The sequence below is a fragment of the Anneissia japonica genome, unplaced genomic scaffold, assembly GCF_011630105.1.
Source record: "Anneissia japonica isolate Jap-2015-1 unplaced genomic scaffold, ASM1163010v1 scaffold275_len1219475_cov178, whole genome shotgun sequence".
Lineage (NCBI taxonomy): Eukaryota > Metazoa > Echinodermata > Crinoidea > Comatulida > Comatulidae > Anneissia > Anneissia japonica.
This window is the reverse complement of record NW_022752912.1, coordinates 615,468-642,370: the sequence shown is the minus strand read 5'-3', so window position 1 is coordinate 642,370 and position 26,903 is coordinate 615,468. Positions and strand designations below refer to the sequence as shown.

The following is a 26,903-nucleotide window of genomic DNA, read 5'->3' as shown; positions in this document are numbered from 1 at the left end:
CAATTCATTGAGCTTCACATTTTATTGTTTTCATATCCAATCGTGTAATAACAAAAATGCTAGTGTCTTAAACAGTGCTTAATGACCATCAACATAATGTTCCAATTTTCAAATTAACTGGCAGTCCAATATTTTACATGGGATACTTTGGGTTGAGCGCACACTGAAATTTAGACACGCCCACTGAACCGTGCAACTATGAAAAAACATGATATATCTAGCACAGTTCCAATTTTACACACGGACCAATACTTACATTATAAGATAAATGGGTGATTATACCGTACTGCATTCAATTTATAAATTACTGTTTGTTATTCACCTTAAAATTTGTAGAACCACCAAATTAAATTTTAATTTTTAAAGTGTTAACTAACTGTAAAATAATCTGGGTAATAGATTCATACAAACCATGGATAAAACATACACAGGACTGAATTGCAGCGGTACAGATACTCACTGATTTATAGGAACACATTTTATAGACACATTATTATATAAAATAGTTATAGTCTGCTAAACACCATTAAGATAAAAACTACAACATTTTAAGCAAATTCTAAATACAATATTTAAAAAAAATACTTACATGACGATCCAATAAAAAAAAGAAATAAGACATATTTTGATACCAGGCTCTTAACAGCCAATTTTGATATTTTTCATGTTAATATGTTGTGTTTGATACTTTACCTTGAAACAATAAACTAGATAGGAGCTGCACCTGCAGTGCTAATTACCTGTCTAAAATCAGTTCGTTAAAAGCATATCTCAGAGATGCAATTTATTGCTGTTACTTTAATTCAATCTTCTGCACCATTCTGATCATTATAAGCATCATTGTATGCATTATCATTGTCTTCTGATCCATGTTCCATTTTTATACGAGCAGATTCAAAACCATCATCCATATTTTCTTCCGGAGCTTCCCTGTCATGTCGATCACGATCTCTGTCGCGGTCACGGTCCTTACGATCACTTCTATCTCTATCTCTATCCCGATCTCTCCTACGTTCACGATCGCGATCTCCTCGGTCTCTATCACGATCTCCTCGGTCTCTATCACGATCTCCTCGGTCTCTATCACGATCTCTACGCCTGTCACGGTCACCCCGATCACGGTCCCTATCTCTGTCTCTGCGACGTTCACGTTCACGGTCTCTGCTTCGGCTACGACTCCTGTGCCTTTCACGATCACGATCCCTGTCACGGTCACGATCCCTACCACCTCGAGTGTCTCTCATATCTCTTTCTCTATCCTCCTCCCTACATGTAAATCAAATTATTTTATGTCAGCATCAAATAAAAAACTGAGAAATTAGCTAGAATTGGCGTTGTATCGAAGTGCAGTTCATTAAATGCTAAAAACCACTCTCCCCTCCCCACTCCCAAAAAAAAGATGGATCAACCTGGTGCATTATATCTCCTACTATATACAGGTAGGGTGCACTGTAAATACCAAACTGACCTTGCTGCAGCTGCCGCTTGTGACATCTCCTCACGACCTGAATGTCTCACGTTGACCTCTGGGCCGCCCCTTCTGGTTCCTCCAATACCACCACCTAAATAAAGATATTAATACAAATTAGTGACGTCACTGTTTGGCTGGCTGCACATATGTAGACATCAATGACATGAGCCCAGGATTATTATTTTTTTGAAATTTAAATACATACTGTAGTTAAAAAAGAGAATCAAGTATCTATATATTTCTTCTTATCCTTTCTTAATATACATTTACACAACACAACGAAAACAACAATTAATAATTTAATATAAGGTGCTGTAAACCGAAGATAATGGATTTGTTTCATTCAGAACTAAGAAGCATGCTTTCAGGTTGTATATTGGGCAGGATATGGGGAGGTCTCATAAGTTTGAAATAACAACAATGAATAACGTGTCATCAATATTCAAACTGAAATTGAATCCCTATTTATTATCAATATCATTTTCTGTGTACCTCCGTTTTACAATAATCAACAAATTCACTAGTATAAAACGGACGTCACTTTAAACTTATTTCCAAGATTCAGATATATTAAATATTTGAGCATATTATAGATAATAATACCGGGAATTGTCATGTGATGTATCCAAATTTATTATCACTTTCCTACTACAAACATGCTAACTTTTACGTACTATTGCTAGAACCTTAACATTTTACTAAAGAATAATTACTGTTAATAAATGATGCAAAAACATTTACTCAATGTTACCAAGTCATTAACAAGTGTATACATAGGACCTTACCTAATCTCCTTGGAAGCCAACCCTTTACCGTTCGCGATCGTTCAACGTCTACAAGAACACGGCGACCGTCAATCTTCTTACCATCAGCATACTTGTAGGCAGCTGTATGGAATGATTGAAATCACAAAAAAAAAAAATGTACAAAAATCAACTTGAGTGTAAAAAACCTGGGCAACACCGTGGTAGCAATATACCAACCTGTTTACCTGTGTTTAAATAAAGACAGTTGCAATATTATATGCTGCAAATATTCATAGGGGTAAAAACAGCTTATATCGCACCAGATATACCTGTAGGGAAAGATATTATTACACAATACATCATAAACATTCCCTCAAATCCCTCCAAAACCTTCTTTTCAAATGATTTACAGCATTGTTTTAATTGCTTGCGTACTGTATATGAGGCATGCCATCCCAAAACCAGCGTACTGTTGCTAATAGTAACAGTGTAATTAGCATAAGAATGTGGCAGTATTGTATACTTTAATACAGAAGCATAATACTTTTACTCGTAAATTTGGCAACAGTATGTCAATTCCAGTAAATTACCCATCCTTTAATTAAACGTACAATGTGGAGAATAAGAATGGAATGTGTGTTCACTAATGCTGGTTTTGGGATGGGAAGCCTCATACAGTATTATTGAGGAACTTGATACTTAACAGCAAGTATGTTTTTTGAAGGGGTAATTCAATTCACAGAATTTGTTGCTCTTAAGTTTTTGTTTCATACTATTTTATGGTAACAAAATTTAGGCTATCTGTACTAAAAAAAATATATATATGATCACTGCGTCTTGTTATAACGCACACACTTGATTCATGTAGTTATACTGGCTACCAAAAGCATGCACCCTAGCCTAAAAATGAAACTCAGCTCCTATCAATCAGCCAAAGATGAATAGCCAAAATAGTACCTAAACTAACACTTTCAGTCTCTAGTCTAGAAGTCTAAGATTGCATACAGCCACAAGATCACAAGTGGTGGATATACAGTACCGTACCACTAGTACTCCAAGTTAAATTAGTAACATACTATACTATATGTATAATACAAGTACATTATTGTTGATGCTTGAAAGCCATACTTTAACTCTACAATTCTGACTTAAGACAATGCCAACGCATATTTTTCTAGAGGTGGTTTACCAAGGGCACAGAGAGTAGTTTGTTGGACCTCTATTTACTTCAAATCATTATCCCAGGCATTGGAACAAACTTCTGACAAAAATATAATAATAATAAAGTTCAACTTGATATAGACGCCTATAAGCACTTAACAATCAACAAAAAAAAATTAAGATTTTAATAAATAAAAATTAGAGATATTCAAGCTAAAGAGTTTAATGGAGAAAGTGCAAATTGAAAAGGTGGGTTTTAAGGAGTTGCTTGAATGTGTTGAGAGATTCAGCTTTCCTGATTTGAGTTAGGAAAGGCGTTCCAAAGAACGGCTGCTGACCATGAAAATTCGCATGGTCCATAGTATTTTGTTGAAGGCTGTGATGGTATAGGCCTGAGAAGAACCTCTGATGACCTCAAGGTCCGTTCAGTCTTGAAAGGGAAAGATGATGTCAGATAGAAATGTTGGAGCCATGTTATGAAGTGATTTAAATGTAATGAGCTCACTGAATAGCCTCCAAAGTGTTCTGCAAATGTAATTACTGCATTGTTGGCATCAAAACTAACAAGGTACCTAATTATAATACAGAGTGCGAAAGAAAGATGTCTAAAGTACCTTCCAAAGAACACACACTCACAAAATTGTTTAGTTGTAAGCACCATAGCCGCACCACAGCCTTACCACTGCGCTACATGGTTCCACAAAAAAATAAAATTGTACAAAACAGTGTTCTTCTATGAAGCATTTAAAATCAAATTACAGATTCGAACATCATGATTACAAATATAAAATACAAAAAAAAAATAAATAAATGAATAGGGAAGGGAGGAAAAGGATAATAATGATAACATAAATAAATAAATAAATAAATACAGTTCTCACTAACCAACTGGTTTACTTCCCATAATGCATCCCTCCTAATTAATTATTGTGTGACACAAGTCTTACCAGTCAAATACTACCTGACCTTACCCATAACCCTTTGATCTGGTCGATTTATCTGGTAGAATGCTGATAGTCCAAGTTGGATACAAATTTTGAAATGCCCAAATGACGCACTTACCAAAATGCACTTTGTTTCCATTTGTTAAACTTACCAAAGTACAAGTGCATTTCACAGTTTATTAATGTTCATAAATAAATCAAAACAGTGTTGAAAACAACTATGAATTGATAATTTAACATTTTTATTTATTTTTTTAATAACTAATTAAATTTTGTAATGGTTATTAGTTTAATACAACATTATATATTAAATTACTAATATTTAATTTCATTAAGTTTATTGTTTAGCATTTTAAGTTATATTTTAAACTACTTTATAATTAATGGTCCTATTATTATTAACATTTTAATATATATATGTATATGTGTATATATATATATACAGGTATAAACATATATACATATATATATACATATATTTATATATATATATATATTTTATATAGTATTTATATGTATACTATATTTAATTTATCTAAATAACTTTATTGTAGTGTATTCAGTTATAGGTGCTCATATTTTAAATATTCAGATTAACCATTTAATATTATTAGACGACATGCATACAAAGTCAAATGCTAATAGTTTTCTTTGTTTAATTATATAAAATTCTTCCATTTAATGTATCTTGCAGCTTCTTGCTTTGATGATGACAATAAAGACATCATGAATCTTGTGTTTTATTATTACAATATTAAATTTAATTAATGGTAATTAAAAAAACAATTATTTATAAATTTGCATAAACATTATCTATTAATATATTTTTAATAGTTTTAAAATTTATAATATAATTTTTATTGTTTAGTTTAGTTTATTTAAATTGAATTATGTTGACTATACACATTCTTACCAGTTTCTCTTACCAATAATACCTTCCTTATAATGAATACAAACCTAATTAGGTGTATAACTTTCAACCCAATCATGGTTGCTAATCGCACACGAGGGCGAGGGACAGTGACACGCAACAAAGCCGTTACGTGAAGCAGGGAGCACACGTTTGGCTGTTATATGAAAGTAACAAAAAAAGTGCCATGTCAGATTCACGTTTACACATCTCACAAAACAACACCAATTTAAAAGTTCTCCTAATATTTTTTCGTGTAGAAATCATAGTCTATGAAATGAGATTTGTTTTTTTTTGTACAGAAAATTCATGGTAATGTTTAATAAACTATTAATAACAGCTTAAGGTTTTGTAAGTATTATCCCTAAGATTCAGATTATAGGAATTCCATTCCATTTTTTATTTTTATCTGGCACAAGTTATTCTTATTATTCTTGCCAATTAGGTCAAAAATGTAAACACTAAATTCTAGTCATATTTCTCTAAAATGGTCCCCAAATGGTGAGTGAGTAACTAAAGGATGTACTGTAGCTAGTTTTTATGTTGAGTGGATAATGATTAATATACACATTGCATGTGAACATGTTTCACTCCCCAGACCTAATACATACCTAGTAATGAAGCCAGATGATAAAATTAGACGCCCACGGATCTAATGCATCAAAATATAAACTAATATGAACCCTGGTCTGGCTCGATACTAGCTATGTATTAGATCTGTGGGCATCTCCCTTTAAAAACAAAACATACGCAATCAAAAATGAGAATAAAACTTATTGAACAATCATCAAATTTACAATGAATTTTATATTATAATTCAGAGTTGAAAATATAGGGCCTGCCCTACATGATAAAATATAACTACTTATCAAAGACTGTTGAGTCTGATTAACATAATAGCGAATGACTCTGAATAACAGATGCCAATAAATAACAGATTTTGTTGTTAAAGGTTACAGGAAGATCACAGGTAAATATTTAATACCAGGGATGTAGTTATGGTGGATGGGGCCACCCAGTCTAAAGCTAGTTTCATGGCCCTCCACCCGCCCTGATTAACCCACTTTCCATCTTTAAAATCCACTCTTATTATTTAGAGTTAGTTAATATGTTTTAACTGTTAATTAAAAATGTGCAACATTCAAAAATTACTTTAGATAACCTGATTAAACACAAATAGAACACATTCAATGTAGAAATAGTCAGTACGCACAGACTGATAATCTATCAAGTGTTTGAAGTTTTCTAATTTTTTAATGATATTTTTTTTTTTTTACTCTAAAATGTACTCACTGTGCATGTCTCGTTCATGTTCGTATTCAATGAATGCATAACCACGTGGCTTCCCAGTTTTTTTATCGTGAACTAAATTAATCTATGGATAAAATATGAAAAATAATATTTATCAAAATGTATGGGGCATGAAGATTGTGTGCTCTACCTTTCTACATCTGCTAACAGTAAAATTCCAGGAAATATTAAAATAGAAAAAAATATTTATCATTATTCAGAATATTTATCGGCATCTACAATTCAAAATTTGACAATGCAACTTAATAGATGAAAGTGGCATAAAATTTCAGCACGACTACTCCATTTGAGTGAAGGCGGTTGCACGTTTTGCCGATTTGCTAGTGAATATCATGGGTAATCATAACACGCCTTTTCTTTGCACAAATATCTGTCGGTTTTCTAATGGAGAATTGCTGCCCTTGTTGGCACAGCTCCTTGTAATAACATACCATTTTGATTGGACCATAAGCTTCAAACTCGCGTCTCAATTTCGATTCTGACGTATCGAAGTTCTGAAAGTAAAATAAATATTTAAATTGATTAAAGATGACAGTAAAACTCTTTCCATTTTAACCATTCAAAATTATATTAATAAATGTACGGTTATAGTTTACTGTAAGGAAGCAATTTAATTACTTTTATAATTAGACAAATGCAGCTAATGTATGTCAGTTGATCAAGGGAATGTTACTTAAATACTGCCCTCATTTTAGATGAGGTTATATAAAAAATATACTCACAATTCTTGCTACAAATAGGGTCTTGAATGCATCACTAGTGGCACTTCCATTATTGTGAGGATCCCCTGCAAATGAAGAATGTAAACAATGTGAATAACTGCTTGATTTGATTTCTTTGGTCGAAGTACACCAAGGAGACAATCCACTGAATTCCCATGACCTGCACTGTTCTAGTGGTGAATTGGGCTCATTTCCCAAGTGTATTGCGTTCTTTAACATGCACATGGGGAAAAACAAGCAGTGGGATTTGAACCAGGGCCAAGGTTTTTGTGAAAATCTCCATTGTCCAGTGCCCACACATTGGCTAGAGCCAGCTTAGCTAACTGAGCTATGTTGGTCTTTCTACATTAAAAAATATATTGTCCATACCACAATTCTAGGAATATACTGTATTATGCAAATTAAGCACAGTAAATACAATTTAGCTCAATACACAAGAGCACTTGGTACTTTTATGCTTAAGATCCTATCATGCACTACTGTACATTTTTACGAAGGTTGTTATACAATTGCATCCAGTAAAAGAACATGATTGATTTTGATGATTATTTTCAATAAAATGCTGGCAGCCTCATGCTATGGTAGTCGGTTAGAACAAGCTGCTGGGAATACCCATGTTCATTTAAATTCCACTACGTACAATGTACATGAAATGGCAAATGGATTTCAACCAATAATACTGTTCAAAATCACCACCAACCAATCAGGTATTTTATGTTCCTGGTGTTTACTACGTGCAGTTACATGATCAGTAAAATGCCCGTGAAAAATCCAGGATAAACAGATATTGATTTTAAACAAATAAACATACATGACTCAATTTCTTCCCTGAGATTCATAGCAGTTTGGTCTTCTCGCTCCTTGGCTTTGCGTACTTTCTTTTCATCCCTGGTTTCTCCTCTAGTCGGTGGCGGTGTATCTTCTGGGTCCTAAAAAATGTAATTAATTTATCTTTAGTCATTTTTAGTACAGTACTTGTTTACAGTAGTAAGTAGTATAAATAATTTGTCAAAATAGAAAATTACAATAAAATTCCCGAGATAAAAATATGCCAGACTATAGAACCTACCATCAACATAATAAATGCAATAAGATATAATAAATATTAAATTGAAACTAAGAAAACCACACCCACCCACCAGCCCCAGAACAACAACTACAAAACACTTTAATTCTAATCAGTAGAGTACATTAAAAATGAGAAGCTTTTTGAGGAAAGTAGTGTCTCAGTTTCAAAATAAATTGTTTAAAATTTGTAGATAGGCGTCAGAGAGGTGTAGTACTGTTTCGGCCACTTACAAGTTTGGCTAGGATGATGTACTGTATGGAATGCATTTTGTCGCCCTTCACCCTGTTGTCCCATCTTGTTTCAAGTCCGCCACCACGCTCGTCATTATTATGCTATATTTATATTATTATTATTATTTCTATTACTATCAAATACGCCATATTATTATTATTATTTTCTTTGCCTTTTTTTTGTTTTTCATTTCTCACTATTTATTGTTATTTCTTGACGATTTTCACCTCTTTTTTTCCCCCAATGTTATTGTATTGGTTGTTTGTACATTTTTATGCATTACATATCTATATACTTCTATTTTTGTATTACAATGGGGTGAGCCATTGAAGGCCTAGAGGTGTTTGTCAACTGTTGCCGTTTGCTCATTTCCCTCACTGTCTTGTTGAGAAATTTATATTTAAAAAAAAAATTTCTATTGCAATTGTATGTTTCCAGTCAATTTGATTCATTGAAGGGCTATTACATATCCCAATACTAAATTAATTCTTTAGGCTTAGCCTGCTAATAATTCACCTACTCTACAGTACCTAAGCTAGGCTATGCCTATCCAGTAAATAATATAGCGCCATAGACTAGGCCCGGCCTAGGCGTGCCTAGGGAACTAGGCACTAGCTAGCCTAGAATTACCAACAATTATGTCAAAACACAAAAAAGCCCATCATTATTATTTTATTAATTAAATACAGTATCATCAGTAGGGGCCTAGGCTGTAGGCGTACAACAGGCTACAGACTGAGACAGTAGCTTGCTTCCTGCTTGCTTGACCAGCATTACAGTAGGCTGTAGCTAACTAAGCCTAAGTATGTATGTCTATCTATGTGGTAGGCAAGCCAAAATTTTCAAAAATAAAATAAGTATATAACTGTTGAAAGAAAATAAACTACAAAGTTATAAAGTAAATAAACACAATTGTATGTCTTACCTCAAAAAGTCCATTTACAAGGTTAGCCATTCCCGTGTAACCAGATGTCTTCGATTCATGGCGGAGTTTGACTACAGGCGGAAGATAAGGAATGGGGTCGCGGGGAGCAAACAACGCCAACAAATTCGGTGGCAAATACTGAGTCATTTCTCCGATTTGATAACCAAAATTGTCAAAATATGAAACGTAGTTAACTATATAACAAACATAGACACAGAAATTCTAACATTTACACAGAAATAACCTTACAAACTGTTGATAAAAATTAGCAACAACACTCGCTTTCTTTTTTTCTACACGCGTCGTCTTGAAAAATGTCGACAGAATACTGCCCCCAACGTACTTAACCAACCAGCCTGGTTCCCTGACTTTGAAAGAAATCAGAAAATTTCTGTTTCCTACGAACAACGGCACATCCATACTGTTCAATTAGGCCTATACAGTACTCGATTCTCGGGCGCCATCGCCTGAAATCGGGGGAGGGGAAAGGTAAAATCGGGGGAGGGGAAAGGTAAAATTTTTGGTTTAGGGGGAAATATTTTTCCCATAGTAGACCGGAGATACAATTATACGGTAATTTATCAACACAGACATTTAACGGGTAACGCTTCTATCCATGTGCTTGTAATTTTTATTTATAAATACTCAGTAGGCCTATATTTTTTACAAATGTAAAATATATTGTTTTTAGGTGGATAGTGGCCTTGAAACGACCAATGGGAGCAATTAATTTTATTGGCCAACCTTACAATATTCATCTTCCCCGCAAAACTGGGGTGAGGGAAAAACTGGGGGGGGGGGGAGAGAAAGAAAATTATTTGGAGGGGAACTTTCCTCAACCCCCTAGCGAAGCCACTGCTGATTCTTCGAGTCTCCGAGCGTACACACTCATTTTCTTTCTGTAAGAGTGCCATTTCTGGCCGTCTAGAGGTCCCATAATCATAAATTTTCTTACCTCAGCCCCGTCATGATTGTAGATTCAAGGAGGACGAGCCGGCCCGGGTACACCAAAAAAAAAAAAAAAACACAGGAATTATAATCAAATTTAAGTCTGAGCTGAAAGGCCATTTCCGGCCATCTAGAGGTGCCCGCCATAGTCATTTTTTATTTCTCTATTTTCTTTAAAATTTTCAAGAAACATACAATAATTATAATCTAATTTAAATCTGAGAGTGCCATTTCCGGCCATCTAGAGGTGGCATAATCATTTTCTCTCTTCAGCCCCAACCATGCTGGGGCCGAGGTGGGTGGACCCTCTATTTCTGTCCGTTCCTGCCCCTCCCCTCCTCTCCTTTAATTCCACGATGTTTGTGATAAGATTGATTTAATTTTGTATAGATCAGTTACGGTATGTCGAAATTAGCTATATTCAGCTTTGAAAGTTTTGATAGACTACATCAGAACATTGGAAATTAAAAGCACTGAATAATATTTGCTCTCAAACCAGTGGCGGATTCAAGGGGAGGGAGGAAGCCGGTCCGCGCCCGCTCCTAAATATGGGAAAAAAAATTAAATGGTATATAAATTTTAAGTGGAGTGTCATTTCCGGCCATCTAGGAGTGCCATAATCATACATTTTCACACCTCAGAGCCCCAACCTTGCATAGCCGTCGGAAGCATTTTACAAGTGGTCCGGCCATTTTAATAAGAGTGTGCATGGGTGGGTGGTAGGGTGCAACACACTTTTTTTTTCACCATGGTTGAAAAATGGCTCCTCAGCCGGGAAATAGCACATACATAATTTTAGAAAAATTAATGTCTTCACTTTTAATTTAAGGGTTACAATTTTCTATATTGGAAGTAGGCCTAATCAGGGCCGGCTTGGCCATTATACCTCTGCCAAAATTTTATAATATTTATTTGTTATTTTATATTATACCTTTAAACAATTTCAAAATCAATCTTAAATATTGAAATTAAGGATTGTCAATAAAGTTGAAATGTACACGGCAATACATAAATTGTGTTTATATTTATATATTATTTACACGTAGATATATTAGCCAATGCACTGTTTTGTGTATAGCGTTTTTTTTTTCTATTGAATGACGATAATGTTAGTGGCAATGTTAGTAATATTTTAATGGTAAGACAAGTTGATGTCTGGCTACTAAGAAATGTTTAATTAAGAATAAATAAGAGCATGCAGTTACTGTACAACCATTTAAAAACATTTAATGTATTATTTTTTAATTTCCATCTAAATAGAGAAATCTAAAGACCACATTTAGTACCCATGAGTTCCAAGTCTCCCGTAGAGTCTCCTGAATGGGGTCTCCTGGAAACTGGTAGGAAGAACTCCAGCATATTTTTTCCCGAAATAAACCATCTCCCGCAAATTCATGATGATATTTGCATGCTTTAACAAGTTTTTAAACTGTAATGTCAATTGTCTGCGCAGCAGTTAGTACCAATCATTAATGGTTATCACCATGCACAGCAAAATTTGGTTGTCATAAGAAAATTCATTTAAACAGATCTCCCGGAAGTGGATTCTTCCAAATTGGGACCCCTTTGAATTAGACACCAAAAGACCACCATGCACAGGACTTGACTACAGGGAAATAGTTTTAGCATTAATAATAATAATAACATCTTACAGTAACTGTAGGCCCTACACCCATTCAAACATCTTACATTTACTATATCATTTCTTAATTCCCCTCTAAATAGAGATATTAAAGACTACGTTTAAAGCCGGTCTTTAATTATATTGATTCAAATTAGAGACCAAAACTGCTAAAGACCACTAAAACCCTGGTCCCAAAAAGGATTTTAATTGGTGGTATGGAGGAAGACCTGTGATAGGATTGAGAAAAAGTGGTCCGGCCAAAGCCGGTGCGACCGGTGCGGTTCCGACGGCCCTGCGGGCCTGGTGGGGTTGAGTTATTTTCCACCTCTGATGTCCCTCCGGGCCCCGTCATTTTCTACGACTACTACCGGTACTTAAAAAATAAATTAAAAAAAACTTTAATACTGTTCATATTGCATCTTCAGAATCTATGAAGGCCTCAAAACATCAAAAATGTCTGGGCACGAGGGGGCTCCGCCCACTCGACCCAGCAGGGCTCTGTCCAACAATAAACATCCACTGTGGCGGATGCTGAAATTCTGAATAGAAATCACCTCAGGCCTACCATGGTTGAGGCTGAGCCACTTCTAGATGGCAGGAAATGGCATTGTCAGACTCAAAATTTGAATGTAATTTTATCCCCGATTTATTTTAATTTTGTAAAATTTATGCCCCCCCCCCACCCCAGAATTAAACAAATAAAAAAGATTCTAAAAAATCAGGAATGAGATATTGGAATTAAAATATAATGCCAATTAAAACAATTTAAAGTGAACAACGTCTATATGTCAAGGGATTCATTATTGATAAGGCAATGATCACCTGTGTTTATCACACTGCTGTATGTGTATGAACGTGTAAAAATTTGTCTAAATATCTTGCGGACTGCAACGTTTTTCGGACTCCCTGTGGACCCTTTTGACTTGGCAGACCCCCCAATTATTTTTCGCGGACCCCCGGTTGGGATCCACTGCTCTATAGATCATATTCATGGCATGGTTCCTCCAATTCTCTGCAAAAACGAACTGATATTGTATTTTTAATAGGGGCATGTATTCATAGATTTGTGATAAACATGCTGATCACAGGTGCCTTGGTCTTGCATTGAAATACATGTTTGACCTTCTTGAACCTAAATCACAACACGATTTATCAAATTATGTAGTAAGCAGCTTCTTGGACCTTTTTCAACCTCGTACTATTAGTGATTGAGACAGATGGTAGATGTGTAAATAGTTTTCTTTTACAATTTCATAAGTTAAATTTATCATGTGGGCGTCATTAGAGCCGCAGAACATTGCATCTGTCTTGGATATTGGCGTTTTACAAATTATAGGCCTATACTGTTGATTGATTTGATTATAATGATGATGATGATGATGATAATAATGATAATATCTATGCATGTCATTGTATATGTCGGCATAAAAATAATCTACCAGCAGTCAGCGAAAATAATTCACAGATGTAAAATTCCTTTGAATTAGCATTCAAATAATAACTCATTGATTTTTGGAATTTCAACAGTGAGTATCGGTGCATAATAAGTTAACAAATCATTCGCAATCAAAGAGAAAAAAAAACAATAAACAATACAGAACACTGCTACAATTATATTTCACAAACACTGTTTATTTGAATACAAAATCAAGGATCATAAAATTGTTCTGCCATTGGGGTTTGTTCTTTTAACAGAAATTCATGATCACAATTATTCTACAACAGAATTATATTGTTCCTGGTTGAAATTTAAGGACTTTTCTACCCAAGTAAACTGCTACACAAATCTAAAGTGTACCTGTATGCATGGGCGTCAACGCGTCCTGCAGTTCTATGCTACAGACGGAAGACAATTTAGCCCACAGTACATTATACCACGGAACAGTTAACTGTTCCCTGATTACAGATATTGAAAGTGAGTATAATGAAAATGATAAAACGTGAAATCTACAAAATATAAAACAGGAACACGAAACATCTACAAAACAAAAATTTATTCTGTTCGGTGTTCTTCATCGTAGGTGGCATGTGTCACTATAAAGCAATAAGCTGCATCCTCCAAGTCCAAAGATTCATATACTACAGTTACAGCACCACTTTGATGAAAAGTTTAATCCTGGTTTCCATACCATCGCTACCTTGTTGCTACAGTTTTTTTACTGCGTAACTGTCGCCGACCCAATCGGGAAGGCTCTCTGATCGACCGACCAATCAGCGTCGCCAAAAGCTGCGGCGATAGCATGTAGCGATTTGAAACCAGGTATTAGGAAATATTAAATTACAAAGAAAGAGAATCCGCTGTACGGTACAGGAAAACACATTCCACCAACAACAGAGCAAATGCTATGAATCCGAGCACCTACAATTAAAAAGCGATATTATATTTATTACGAATTATAATTATTATTGATAAACACTAGTCGACATAATTTTGTACTGAATAAAATTATATACTGTACTGTGCAGACAATAGTGGAAATTTTATTTCTCATTAACCAATCTGGCCAGCATAAAATGTATACTGCTTTGGCTGCTACATTACTTTTTTGAATGGTCTGTTAAGCCCTAATAATGTCTTCAGTTATTGTCAAGGTCAAGTTAAACAAGCAAACACTCAACCGGCTTACGGCCTTTTCATAAATCGTTGTTACTCTTGGTCTACAATGGTTCCATTAAGGTAAAATATCTACTTTATTATTTTATTTGTAACGCCCCCATCTCTTAATTCTTTGCAGCTCCAACTAATGGGATACAGTGTATGGCGAAGATAGAAGATACAGATAGAAAGTATAATACTATATATTTTTGATACAGCCGGACAGTAATCAATTATTAATAACTGTAAATTACATATAATATTCAATCAACATTAGCGTACGACATATAACTTGTCTGTTTAAACAGTCAAATGTGTCGATTACATGAACATTTATCATTTAATTATGCAGACGTCACACTATTCGACAATTTAGATATATTGTTTTTTTATTTTAGTCAGTGTATGGATCTATTAATATTCATAGGTCCACGGTCAGTGTATACGAATCTCTCAAGCATTTGAGAAAATAAATGTAAATGACAGATGTTAGACCTACATCGACTAGAGTAACTTACACAGGCTGCGACTTGCTCATCTTGATCTTTATTTATCGCAGACGCCAGGCATGCAGACCCGACCAGAGCCAGAATAGCAAATACAACACAGGACACAAGTTCCTAAAAGAAAAAAACGTGAAACCATTTATAGGATTAACGGTGGTCCACTACATAAAAAAAAACGTTGATTCGAGAGCCAGGATGGGGAGAGGGAGATGCAGGGAGGAGAATTAGCGAAGTTAGTCAAGTTGGATGTAACGGCGCTCCATAGATGTCACAATTGTCATAATTGTCTGTGTAAACATCTATTCCATATGCTACAGTACTGCCTATGTGATCATGATGTGGGCTACTATTAAATAAAATCTGTTGTTTTTGCGCAACAATGAAGTAATTATGTGTCTAAACATGTGAAACATAACCTGACTAGATAATAACATATCATACCACTTTTGCGACTTTTGCTTTAATCAGTTTCATCCATGCAGGCATAATAAGATGAGCCACTAAAGCAACCAACGTCAGAATTGCCACAAGGATTGCAAAAACCGCAAATATGAAATACTCCCACGGGGCTCCGTCACCACAGATCTCATTATTGAAAAAGCGGACACATTTACTGTTTTCGATATCGATGATAATGTCGACGATGAGGGCAAAACCGATGACCAGAAGAACCTGAAAACAAACATTCCGGAATTTACGGTTTGCACGTTTTGTAGGTACACACACACACACACACACACACATATATATAATATTCAATGAACCGTTTTATATATATGTGATGTAATATAGTAGTGATTATACACACACATATATATATATATAATATATATAATGTATATATAATTCTTACACTGATTTGTGTCTCTGTGGCAAATAATATGGAAGTTTGAACTTTGTTTGAATATAAGCCTTTATATATGTAAACTTACAGACTCGATGATCTTCAATAATCCATTCGGTGTGAGAACGTACTTAAACTCCATGTTTTAATACCTGTAATTAGTTGGAACAGATGCATTAATGAATATGTATACATACATTCATACATAGATTTAGGCTTACACCAGTTGCTCACTCACAGATTCTTGGTTCTTACAATTTTAATAGTATATATACTGTCTCTTATACACATCTAGATGTGTATAAGAGACAGATAATGTCTTCAGTTATTGTCAAGGTCAAGTTAAAAAAATCAAACACTCAACCGGCTTACGGCCTTTTCATAAATCGTTGTTACTCTTGGTCTACAATGGTTCCATTAAGGTAAAATATCTACTTTATTATTTTATTTGTAACGCCCCCATCTCTTAATTCTTTGCAGCTCCAACTAATGGGATACAGTGTATGGCGAAGTCTTATTACTGAAGAATTATTCTTTCGAAACAAACTAGCGTACAGTTTATGTAGTCACCAGGAACTATATTTCCTTAACTTTTGCGCAGGCCTACGACAGCACGTCAACTATAATTAATAATGTAGCGGATATTTCGTGGGCGTTGCTGCTATAATAGCTATGACGTCCTTGAGTTACGAAGCCCAATTGCTGTCTGTCAGCGAACGGTAGTAGAAAAGCAGATTAATTTCAATAGTATGGTATGATGATCAGAACTTATAATATAAGCCTACTGTACATGAAGAAATGTAGTGTACATCGAACGAGTAATAAGACAGTGTTGATAAAAATCATCATTATCACCACCACCATTGTCACATGTGACCGGATTATGTTATTTCTTATTACTCAATATAGGCCTACTACTTGTTCTATAGAAGTAGTACTTAAAAACATATTTTTCTGTTTAGTCTTTCTGGCCAATAAGGTCTGTTGGATGAAACAGTCCTTTTTAGCGACTACTCGCATTCCATAAGATGGAGAAATATTTTCATTTTCTTCATGCATAATTATGGTCAGTGTGAGTAATGGTCGTCAGTATAGTAGGCTGTAGTAATGACATTATTATAGTCGACCATCCCAATATAAACCCAATAGAAATCATCTAATTCGACCACCCAACGGGATAACCACGATATTCAACACATACTTGCCAAATCGATAGCAAATTGAGTCACGTTCTCCACGGTATTTATTTTTTCCCTCCATGGTATGACCAGGGAGTTGTTATTTAGAATGACCAACTATATTTATATTAGTGCCAGGCGAAACATCACATGCTATGAGATATGAAATTGAAAGTCAATATTATATTAATGGATGTAGGGATAAACACCAAAAATTAAGCCGAATGCATTAAGGTCAATGTTAATCAAATCAATTGAACACGGACTAAACTCACCTTTATGTACAATGAACACGGTCTGATCTGAGACAAATATAAGCTTGGTATCAAATTATATTATTATTCAGGTACAATCCCCTGCAAGGTTATCGGCTTGGTATGGAACGACATTGGTGTCTTTCGTGTCAGTCTGTGGTGATCTCACAGTGTTGCACAATCGACATGCGATTTGTCATGTGCGATGTTTTGATATGCAGTAGGTTTAATGTTTTAGCCTAATGGCGATCATTACTCTATTGAATGATCATGATTTGAACCCGATTGGAATTGGATAAAACAGATTTATATGGCGCATGCTTAAAAACTTGACTAATGCGATACGCAGCCATTGGGGCGGATAAGGATAAGTATATTCTGAAAAGCATGTTAGGGCATTATTCAGTAATATAGGCATATATATTAACAAGAGTCCCTGTCCCGGATGGTATCAAATTCCGAACACTAAAATTACTATGCAATTTAGTGCTGTTAAAGTGCTAATAGCAAAAAGGGCAGACAAAGCAGCTGGAGCAATAATACCGTACTGCAATATGCTCCATCTGAGCTGTTTTAATGCTTTGTTGCGCTATTTTGTACCGTACTAAAGCTATATCAGGCTGGTGTATGGCAATATAGCTATTTCAGTGCTTTCTGTAGCTATATTTTGCTAGCTTATGGTGCAGCTTCTACAGCCAGAGTTGAGCTGGGGGAAGGGTTTGAGAGGGCGTTCCCCCTCAAAAAGGAGATTTTTTAAGAATAGAAACCTCTGGATGGTCAGAAATGACTCTCTGATTGTGACAGACATGTGTTGGCTTGGCGTTGGCCTATTTTTATATATTTTTTAGTCCGACTGCCCGACAAGCTCTGTCCGATGGGGGGGGGGGCTTGACCTGTCCGGTTGGGGCTTGGCCCTGCTGCCCCCTGGCGCCGCCCTGTTAGTAAGTAGGACTTAATAGGGTATATAGTATTGTAAAGACGGTTTTACTTTTTAAATCATTTTTTTGTGTCGTTTACATCCTAATTAATCATATTTTTGAACTTGTATTTTTAAATTGTGGAAACACCACAGTGCCGCAATAAATTTGAATTTATTCTTGATAATATTATTATTCTTTTATAGCCATACTGAACAAACAATTACACAGTTACTGGAGCAGATTGAAATCGCTATGTTAAAAGCTAGAACAACGTCCATCCATTAAGAAAAACGAAAATGAATTCATAGCAAAAAATAATAGTATTATATTGTACAAAATTCCATATAAATATCCTTTGAATAATAAAGACTAAATAAAAATAATACCAACATTTCATGTACAAATGGATTTATTATCAAAGTAAACAAATGTAAAATACAATTTTTTAAAAAACCCGATGGACAATACTATAAAAATCATATTGTTATAGTTGAAAAAAATCAAACTAAAATATTTTTAAAAACCATGTGATGTCTAAAATGTTAATATTTTTAAATCATAACATAAAAATGATTGGTAAAAAGAAAAAAGATTAGACCTACTAAAGATAAAATAAGTGATTTCAAATTTCGCTTGTTGTTAGTTCTTCGTTTAGGAAAGAAAGTTGAAATTATCAAATAATCATCCTTTTATATAGGCCTAATCATGATATAACTGTATATCAAATTTATTCTTACCGTGCTTATTCTTGTCACTCTTGTTTCCTTCTGACTTTCCTATATTAACCTTATTTGTATTTCTATTTATTATTCTTATTCCTAGTCCTATATTTTATTTCTATTCTTATAATTATCATTATATTTCTTGATCTTAATCCTATTTCTAGTATTTTAGTTATTCCTAACTCATTCTTATCTTATTCTCATTATGTTAATCATCTATTATTGTCATTTCCATTACTCTTATTCATACTTTTATTCCTATTGTTATTTTTATTAGTAGTAATATTAGTATTATTATTCTCCGATAATGGAAACGAAAATAAATCAAGCGGTCAATATGATCGATATTGGAGGCATATTTTAATCATTCGAAGATAGGATTAACTTATCCTCCAAGAGAAAGCTGGTAAGGTGGTTAAATATCTCCGCCAAGGAGGTTATGTATTCATCGATTGTCTGTCTATCTGTTGCAGTGTTACGCCAAAAAAAAATGATAAAAGTATCTTTATAAAATTAAAGTGCAATGGTACATTGATCTGTGGAGAATCACGCGAATCACAGAAAAACTTTTTTTTTTTTTTTTTTTAAACTTACCCTTCGAATAAACGAAAAGTAATGAAATCGCTCATAAATGTTTTCGGTATTCAGGAAAAGGGTGAATGTATGCACTCTGTGGAGTAAGTGGGCTCTACTTGTTAGGCCTACTTTCAATCATCTAAACTCTCTAACAAATGTGTTCCATTCACCTACATTTGTACGAAATCTCAATTATGTTAATCTCAAATAGCCTCTAAAGCGCTACCGTTGCTTTACAACAAATGAGGGCGCTCTTGCCAAATTTTATCTAAAAAATAATATGTAATTAGGTCATTACATTAGGTTAAAAAAAACACCCATATTATATATATATACAAGTAAACCACATTTTAGACACTTTCTATAATAGAATTTGTTTCTTTGTCGAAACCGTAATTAACTTTGCTGCCGCCTTGTTCCTCCAGTTGTTTGCGATCCGAATTGATTTCTTCGGTGGGCGTTAGTGCGTTCTTATCCTTGTCTACATCTTCTAACGGTATTTTGACACCATTATCATCTGGTTCTGATACATCAAGCCTATGTTCGGCGGGAAGGGTGTCTACTGTCGAAATTGATGGATGCGATTCAAAATCTTTTGACAGTGAATTAAGTCCGTCAATCTTTCCACCGATTGCTTCCTCAAGTATGTGATTCGGAATTGTGTTACGCCTAACCTTTGACGTTGATGGCGCCTTTTCTGAATCATCTATCGATTGATCTCTTGAGGTGCATACCGTAAATATACTTTTCATCGAGAAATGTAGGCCTACTCCTAAGAAAAAGACATATCAAACTAAAATTAGTTTTATATGGGCTGTAACGAAAATGCCATTGCTAAATAGAACAACACCATTATCGACGTAGTTACAATTACGTTTGTAATATAAAAGATATACTTATGGTAGCAAAACGTCACTAACGTAACCGTTACGTTTCGTTTCAAATTCAATTAGCGTTATAGGCCTAGGCCCTACGAACTGTCTCGCCTACTATGCCCTGTAAAGCTACATTTACACTTGACACGGTAACAACACGACACGAATAATCAGTGTTAAGAATATAAACGACGCGATAACATGTCGTTTTAGTGTCGTTTTATCGTGTCTAGTGTAAATGTAACTTTACCCGTAGGGCCCCGCCTTTACCACATATAGGCATGTACCCCTGCAGTTATTACTAATGGTGAAAAATATACGTACTCGTTTCTGAATTTTCATCCATGTCCCAACCATGGCCATACGCTGTCAGAGGATACGCAGGTTCGCCATGTTTCGCAATATCCAAACCTATTTAAAAAAAAAAGAAGTAAAAACCGTTAGTTTGGAGCAATTTAATACTCACAACATAAGTTATATATTAAATTTATACTTTTTATACAGTAAAATTAATGAAATTAAAACTTACATGCTATAGGCCCAATAAAGCAGTTATTATAAATGTAATAATATAAATAAATTGACCTACGTAGGCTATAAAATTACTTGTTCTTGATAATGTTTTAATTGCTTAAATTCACCTTAATTTATAAGCATATTGATTCAGATATTAATCAAAGTATTCATAGTTTAAGGGATACCAAGATTTCTATCCAATCAAACATATTATAGGCCTATGTTGAAAGTAGTACGGAGCACCGACCTTTCTCTTCAATTGTGGGATTAACTCGGAGAATGTTAAATGCCTTCATTGACCCAAACATGATAAAAGACGTGGCGGCTGACCAGGCAAAAATGGCAATTGCTCCAGTAAAATTCCACAACAGACTCTATTGGCAAAAAGAATATACATTACTGGCATTATCTAACTAAGTAGTGAGAATATTATACTCACGAAAAGGCCCTACATTATTAGGCCACTAACTTAGAGAGCACATAATTATTGTAGTGATACAGCCAATCACAGGCTTTGGGTAAACACGCTTTTAACTGGGGATCTGACCATCTTTCCAGTTCAATGACAAGAAGACAAAACAAATTTTAAAAAAACAATAAAATGTACCCTGCTATGAAAAAAAAAGATATTTCCCCATCTATCAAGATTTTCCAACTTAACCTCACCTCCCCGAAGAAACTATCTTAAACAAGCAATTAAAATATTGAACATTAAAACTTAGCATGATTATTATTAATTAAACATAGAAAGTACATATACATGACATGCCTATAAATATTATATCGATCAGACTCACTAGAAAGGCATCCGAATTCCAAGCATAAACAATCCCAGTGTCCCTTGCGAGGATAGTGACTGCAATTGTCCCCCAAAAGCCTCCGCCTAAATGAACTGATGCAAAAAAAAAAAAAAAGAGATTATAGTCAAGACTCACTTCGGTAGAGTCTGATATCAATAAAATTGCTACACACTAGCGCTGACAACTTTTGGTGACGACGCTGATTGGCTAGTTTCATTTCTTGTGCCATCAAGCCAATAAATAAATAAATATAGTATCTTAAAGTAAATTATTCTTGTATTTATTATTGGTGTGCACATGTTTGTGTACGGTATGTATTTGCACAGAGCCGATCAAAATTTCTACAAATTGATAAAGTTTTATTGTATACTAGTTTCGTACCTGTCCTTTGGACGTGTGATTCATAAATTGATAAAGTTATATTGTATACTGTGCGGTATATCAGTGTGGCCGATCAGTTTAGCGATTACAGCGAAAAGCAGTGTAGCGACTGGGTAGTATTTTATGGCAAACAATGTATTGCCCCTATCGGGCCTTTTTGGAAGCTAGTTTTTAATAGAAAAAACTAATTTATTTCATTTTAAAATATATTTTTCATATTAAATTACGCTGTAGACTAACCCCTATTGGGAACTATAGTTTAAGATAACAGAATATAACTCTTCAAACGTATAGGCCTATAGCAATTGTTGTGGCACCCCAGAATCTTGACTCTAGCGTGGGGAACGGAGATTTTTCAGACAGGTTGGTTCCTCTCCACTTGTTCAGCCACTGCAACACTTACTTATGAAACATTTAGTTTAATAACTACTCCTGTAGGAACAGTATTGTATAGTAAATTTACCAGCAACGGCATCCAGAGGGTCATCAATGCGTAGTCTTAAAACAAGTTTACTGACGAGAATTACGACAAAACCAGATACTAATCCGATTACAAATGCACCCCAGCGGTGAACAGCGTCACATCCTGCACAAATTGCAACCTGTGAAAAGATGTTATTTTCAATACTTATTAATACTGCTATCATAATAATCATATATAATCATCATAATCATCACCGCCGCCACTATCGTTATCGTCGATGACGGTGAAGGCGACGAAACTCATTTTCAAAGTGATGTAAACATTGGGTCTTTTATATACAAGACCATAAAGAAAAGCTGGATTGAATAGAATCAGTGACACAGATAATAACAACAACAACAACAACAGCAACAGCAGCAGCAGCAGCAGCAGCAACAGCAACAACAACAGCAGCAACAACAATTATTATTATTATTATTACTTATTATTATTTATATCACTTATTTTAGCGCCTTTCCTTTGCAGATACAAAGCGCCTCTTTTCCCTGGTCATTGGGTCCACGTGCTTTAAGTGTTGCTGCTGGTAAACAGCGCAGGAGCAGGCAACCCCACCAGTTACCACTTATACTCCTAGGTTGAGAGAGGCAATGCAGATAAAGTGCCTTGGTCAAATTAATTGCACTGTTGCTATCTTCACCAGGGTTGGGTGATTGACTGGAAATTCCAAGGCAAATTTTGTGTCAAGAATGTTTCAGTTCTACGTATTTATGTGATACTTTGGGATGAAAACCCAACATCCCCAGCTCTTTCCGAGATAGGCGGTGATGCAATGCTGTCTGAAATAGGACTAAAGGTTGTAGACAGATCTATTGAATAATCGCTAGTATAAAGAAAAGATGGGCTTTATACTGCTATTTTAAAACAGTACGGTATAATAATTTGATGTCGTGATTACCATTCCTGTAAGACCTCCATTTATAGCTGTAAGTAAACTCCACAAGCTTCCCTTGTAATACACGAGGTTGATGAAGAGGGCGCATAACGCAGATACACCTCCGGAAAGCACGGTGTTGACGATTGATTCGGCGACGATAACGCCGTCCCCAGGGTTGGAGATGCTTCCTAGCGAGCCGCCATTGAATCCGAGAAATCCAAGAAAGAGAATGAATCCACCCAATGCAGCTAGCTAACAAAACAAAAATGATAAAAACAAACATCGATAATCAGAATATAAAGGTATACCCCTTACAATGATGATTTTTTTCTTTTCCAATCATGCATAATTATGTTTAGGATAGAACATAGGCCTATTTTTTCATTTTATTAATTTTGGCAATATAAAAGTCCTAATAATCATAATTATTAACGAATCATAACTTAAAAATAAAAACAAAATTAGGACGCAATGCCGGGCCCAGCCTAATACCGCGGTGTGTCTTCCCCCTATAAACCAAGAACGAACCTATTTTTTTAACCCAAGAGATAAGTTCCAATTACTAATCGAAATATAGAAAATATTAGTAGTACTTCAAATTTAAACTAAAATCCTCTTCCCGGTTACAATACCTGGGTAGGCGGGCATACTATCTGCCTTAGGGACCTTGGAAGACCCCACCCGAGCAAGAGAATACAAGCACTATTTTTTCCTGATGTTTTGTATCATCATTTCGTTATTATTTCATGAGTACATTCTGTATTGCTTATACATTCAACAGTCTTCGACATCCAAAGAGAGTAAACAACAAACAGTTTCAGTGCCTTATTTAGAGATACCGACATGACTCTGGAAGAACTTCATAGAGATTTATGAAACAAAGACCAGTGACAACGAATCTTGGTGGCTGTCAAATTAATATGATGGTGACGAGACAACGAATGCACTCAAATATTATTGACTTCTTTAATTGACTGATAAAAATAGATATCTTCTTGTAAGGAGAAATGATCATCAGGTCAACATTTTGAGTTAAAGACATCGCTTCGATCATCAAGTAGAAGCCTAAGTAAAGTGCTTGTTGAAAGAGGATGGACTAAGGTTCAGTGGTGGTGGTGGCAGGGGGGGAGACAGGGGGCATCAGTTGAATATGTTATACCGTAGTGCATAAGCCACAAGGGCATCAGAGACGAGGGCTACCCCAGTTTCTAAATTCACTTGGCTAGATGATATACTTACAGTAATAACAAATTTATGTCTGTCATTATCTAGGTCTAATTAACAATTCAGAAAGTAAACGTACCGGTACAGTATGTCCACGGATCGTTACTGGATTTCCGTCAGCGTCAAAACGACCGATGCGTGGACCGAGCATTATCGCACCAAGCAGTGCTACTGTTCCGCCTAAGATATGTACAACTGAACTTCCGGCGAAATCCTAAAAGACATGTGAAAATTAGGTAGGCAAGATTTGGGAAATATTATAGTAAATTAATTTTTAGTGGTGAATAATTACGAAAGACCTTAGTTTAAACCTGGTTTCCATAAAATCGCTACAGTATTTTCACTGTACATTTTACACTGCCCAACGCAGTCGGAAAGCCTTCCCGATTCGACTGACCAATCGTGTTGCCGAGAACTACAGTGCGATATTATGTAGCGATTTTTGCGTTGTGAGAGTAACTGGCAAGTACCGGTACATAATAATTGATATTGTACATCTGTTTCAAACGAAACATTCTACTGTACTTACAATAAAACTGATATGTTTATGATTCGGCATTTCTCTCAGCCAGCCATCACTAGACCACGCCCAATGGGTAACAATTGGATAAATGAAACCTACAAAAGCAAAAATCTAGAATACAATGTTTGGATGAAATGGAAAATTCAGACTTTTTTAATTATAAACACAAAAATTGACTTCTTTTAGTACTCACTTTTACACACACACACACAAATTAAGCTTTAAATTTAATGTTTTCATTAAATAAAAACACCAATGAATTACCAGTTAAGAACACGCTATACACAAGGTAGGCTACGAACTCGGTCCGCTCTGCCATCGATCCTGAGACGATAGTAGCAGCTGTAGCAGCGAAGACAAATTGGAAGAACCAATCGTCAACTTCTTCACTCGGCATGTTCGTATTGAAGAACCAATCCGTACCGATAAACCCGTTACCAGGACCAAAGGCGAATGCGTAGCCAACAGCCCAGTAAAATACACTTCCAATACCTAAACAAATCGATATACTTATTAGAGTGGTAAAGGTGCGGTGTGTTTTATGAGTGTCAGAGACTTAAAGGTTATTGGGATTGTGTAGCTAACATAATTTACAAACTGGAAAAACAGAATGTAAAAATGCTTTCGTATATTGATATTATATTTGGAGTTAAGAATATGAAAAGCCATGAATTAATTACATTAGCTTGTTATTTAATTTAAAAATCATGGTTAAAAGCAGAAGGTAAAATAAAAAAATGATAATTTAAACAGAATGTTTATTGCTGAGCCAAAATTAAGGTGCAAACTATAGTCTACATTAATGGAAATGTAATGATGTGAATTGAAAAAAACTAAAAATTGTGAAAATGACAATAAATTATTTGTAAAAAATTAAGATGGAAATGAAAATGTGTAGGAGAACTGAGATTAATTTGTTATGTCATATATTGATATTTAAGCAAATGTTTATGATTTATTTTACAAATCATGGTTAAAAGCAGAAGGTAAAGTAAAAAAACGTTAAATCAAACAGGATGTTCATTGTTGAACTAAAATTAAGGTGCAAACTACAGTCTGAACTATAGGAAATGTAATGATGAGAATTGAAAAAAAAAAAACTAAAAAGTGTTAAAGGAAAATAAATTATTTGTAAAAAAATAAGATGAAAATAAAAATATGTAGGAAAACTGAGATTAATTTATTATGTTCTTATATTGATTTTATGTAAATTTTTATGATTTATATAATAATGATGCAATAATGAGAATAAATGTGGATTTGCCAGAAGGAGAAAAAAAAAGGTGCGGTGTGGGTCCCGTGTACAAGGACGCAGTATACACTAAGTATTCACTTTGGAAAAAAGAAGTGATTGTTTCTCGCGTGTTCTGTCCAATTCACCACAAGAAGAATTCACCGGAAACAAGTCTTCTGATTTTGTGGGTAACCCTTGCTTGAAACCAATACATACTTCTATTGAAAGCAACTTAGTCGGCTAAACTAGTGGTAACCACTTTGTGCTGAACCGGGAGCTGCAATGCAAGTTACGATAGCGCACCGTCTGCACGTTAAACAACGCAGTATTATAT

The 26,903-nt window shown here is 34.8% G+C and overlaps 3 protein-coding genes across 4 annotated transcripts; all 3 read right to left on the bottom strand.

The window, feature by feature from the left end:
* Positions 1–3: 3 nt before the first annotated feature.
* Positions 4–9,823, bottom strand: LOC117122409 (U1 small nuclear ribonucleoprotein 70 kDa-like). The gene is made up of 8 exons (XM_033267964.1): positions 9,491–9,823; positions 8,077–8,194; positions 7,266–7,330; positions 6,975–7,037; positions 6,526–6,607; positions 2,257–2,358; positions 1,469–1,562; positions 4–1,266 (listed from the first exon to the last, which is right to left on the bottom strand). Exons 1-8 carry the CDS (start codon positions 9,635–9,637, stop codon positions 804–806), a joined length of 1,134 nt encoding a protein of 377 aa, XP_033123855.1. The 5' UTR covers positions 9,638–9,823; the 3' UTR covers positions 4–803.
* Positions 9,824–13,673: 3,850 nt separating this feature from the next.
* LOC117122441 lies at positions 13,674–17,640 on the bottom strand. 2 transcript variants are annotated; one of them, XM_033268012.1, is made up of 6 exons: positions 17,462–17,638; positions 16,522–16,714; positions 16,097–16,162; positions 15,606–15,836; positions 15,177–15,278; positions 13,674–14,421 (listed from the first exon to the last, which is right to left on the bottom strand). In XM_033268012.1, exons 3-6 carry the CDS (start codon positions 16,148–16,150, stop codon positions 14,341–14,343), a joined length of 468 nt encoding a protein of 155 aa, XP_033123903.1. In that variant the 5' UTR covers positions 16,151–16,162; positions 16,522–16,714; positions 17,462–17,638; the 3' UTR covers positions 13,674–14,340. The 2 variants fall into 2 exon arrangements, with proteins under 2 accessions (XP_033123903.1, XP_033123904.1); XM_033268013.1 differs by lacking the exon at positions 16,522–16,714 and having other exon boundaries at positions 16,097–16,160; positions 17,462–17,640.
* Positions 17,641–19,999: 2,359 nt separating this feature from the next.
* Positions 20,000–26,036, bottom strand: LOC117122442 (putative ammonium transporter 1). The gene is made up of 9 exons (XM_033268016.1): positions 25,600–26,036; positions 25,342–25,430; positions 24,892–25,026; positions 23,610–23,840; positions 22,694–22,832; positions 21,847–21,941; positions 21,297–21,423; positions 20,858–20,944; positions 20,000–20,430 (listed from the first exon to the last, which is right to left on the bottom strand). Exons 1-9 carry the CDS (start codon positions 25,730–25,732, stop codon positions 20,009–20,011), a joined length of 1,458 nt encoding a protein of 485 aa, XP_033123907.1. The 5' UTR covers positions 25,733–26,036; the 3' UTR covers positions 20,000–20,008.
* Between the last annotated feature and the right edge of the window lie 867 nt (positions 26,037–26,903).